This window comes from Olea europaea, unplaced genomic scaffold, assembly GCF_002742605.1.
Source record: "Olea europaea var. sylvestris unplaced genomic scaffold, O_europaea_v1 scaffold2375, whole genome shotgun sequence".
NCBI lineage: Eukaryota > Viridiplantae > Streptophyta > Magnoliopsida > Lamiales > Oleaceae > Olea > Olea europaea.
The window spans coordinates 87,595-88,764 of NW_019241891.1; the positions used below are offsets into that span (position 1 = coordinate 87,595).

The 1,170-nt window shown below is 42.9% G+C and overlaps 1 protein-coding gene across 1 annotated transcript in view; it reads right to left on the reverse strand.

Annotated features, from left to right (window-relative positions):
* LOC111381788 (lysine histidine transporter-like 8) overlaps nt 1-1,170 on the reverse strand; it is a 2,778-nt gene extending 1,608 nt beyond the window's left edge. The window contains exon 1 of the mRNA XM_023005615.1: nt 371-1,170. Coding sequence (XP_022861383.1) covers nt 371-773 — 403 coding nt within the window. The 5' untranslated portion in view covers nt 774-1,170. The remainder of the gene's footprint in view (nt 1-370) is intronic.

Below are 1,170 nucleotides of genomic sequence, written 5' to 3' on the forward strand. Positions count from 1 at the left end.
AGAATACAGCTTTGATCAAGGATTTTTCTTGCTTCCCATCAATTCAAGCCTGTGATAAGGTTGGAAAAAGTAAGAGCGAGAGATAAAAAAGTCACCAGGCAGACCCACAGTCCCATTAAAATTTTCAGACTATGGGATTTATGGATGATTTTGTTTCTATTTGTGGTAAACAAGAAACTCCGCCTATATTTTTCAGTCTTCCCAAGTTCGATTAAGGGAGGAATATTACTATAGATGTAGAGACATAAGAAATCAAGGCATTTGAAGAATATTATTTCGTGCAGAGACTAGGAGATGAACAAAAAGCAACAGTATCAAGAACAAGCCTAAACAGTTAAGTAGATTGAACAATAATAACCCTAGAAGTAGCTTATTTTCTTTGAGTTTAAAAATGCATACCACCCAAGAAAGGCGAAAGCAACAGGCAAGACCAAGGCCTGGAAACCCACACCCGCATTGAGATTATGAAAAGCAGCATATTGCGCATTCCCATTCCGAGACTCAGTAATGGGAAGCCAAGCATCCTGTGGATTAAGCTTAGTCAAATGCCCCACTTCCTCCAAGTAACCCTTCATATTTATCAGCACCCTCTTCACCGGAGTCCCAATTGGGCTCAAGAATGAGCTCGGCGTCCATGACTTGGTGGAGCCGCCGGTCGCCTCTTTTGGGACAACCCGTGGCGACCTCAGCCCTGCCGGCGTCAGTATCCCTGGTGTGGACGTACGTGGGGTCGCTGGTATTGATATCAGCTCAGTCTCTGGCCTCTCTTCCATAGTGCAATACTCTTGAACGTGGAGCAGTAAGTCTGGGGAAACTTTTGAAATGAGAAGAATAAATTGAAGGGAGCGACGACGACTGACTGATTGAGAATACTAATGTGAATGTGCGATGGGAACCTGAAAAAGAGTGTGAAAATGTGTGCATGAGAGTTTGCAAAAGTATGATCCTAGCCGCTGATGAGTTCTTTTGCACGAATCTCTATTAATGTTGGACAGTGACAGGTTCCTGCCGAGCTCTGTGTCCCCGGGGATTGGGGGTGATAAATGTGAAGTTGCAGGGTAGTTTAGTGCACCTTTTTTCTTTTTCTTTTCTTTTCTTTTCTTTTGAGGCTATTCTCAAAATTGGTTGGACCTGGAGGAAATGATAAATTCCAGTATATTTTCATGTTTC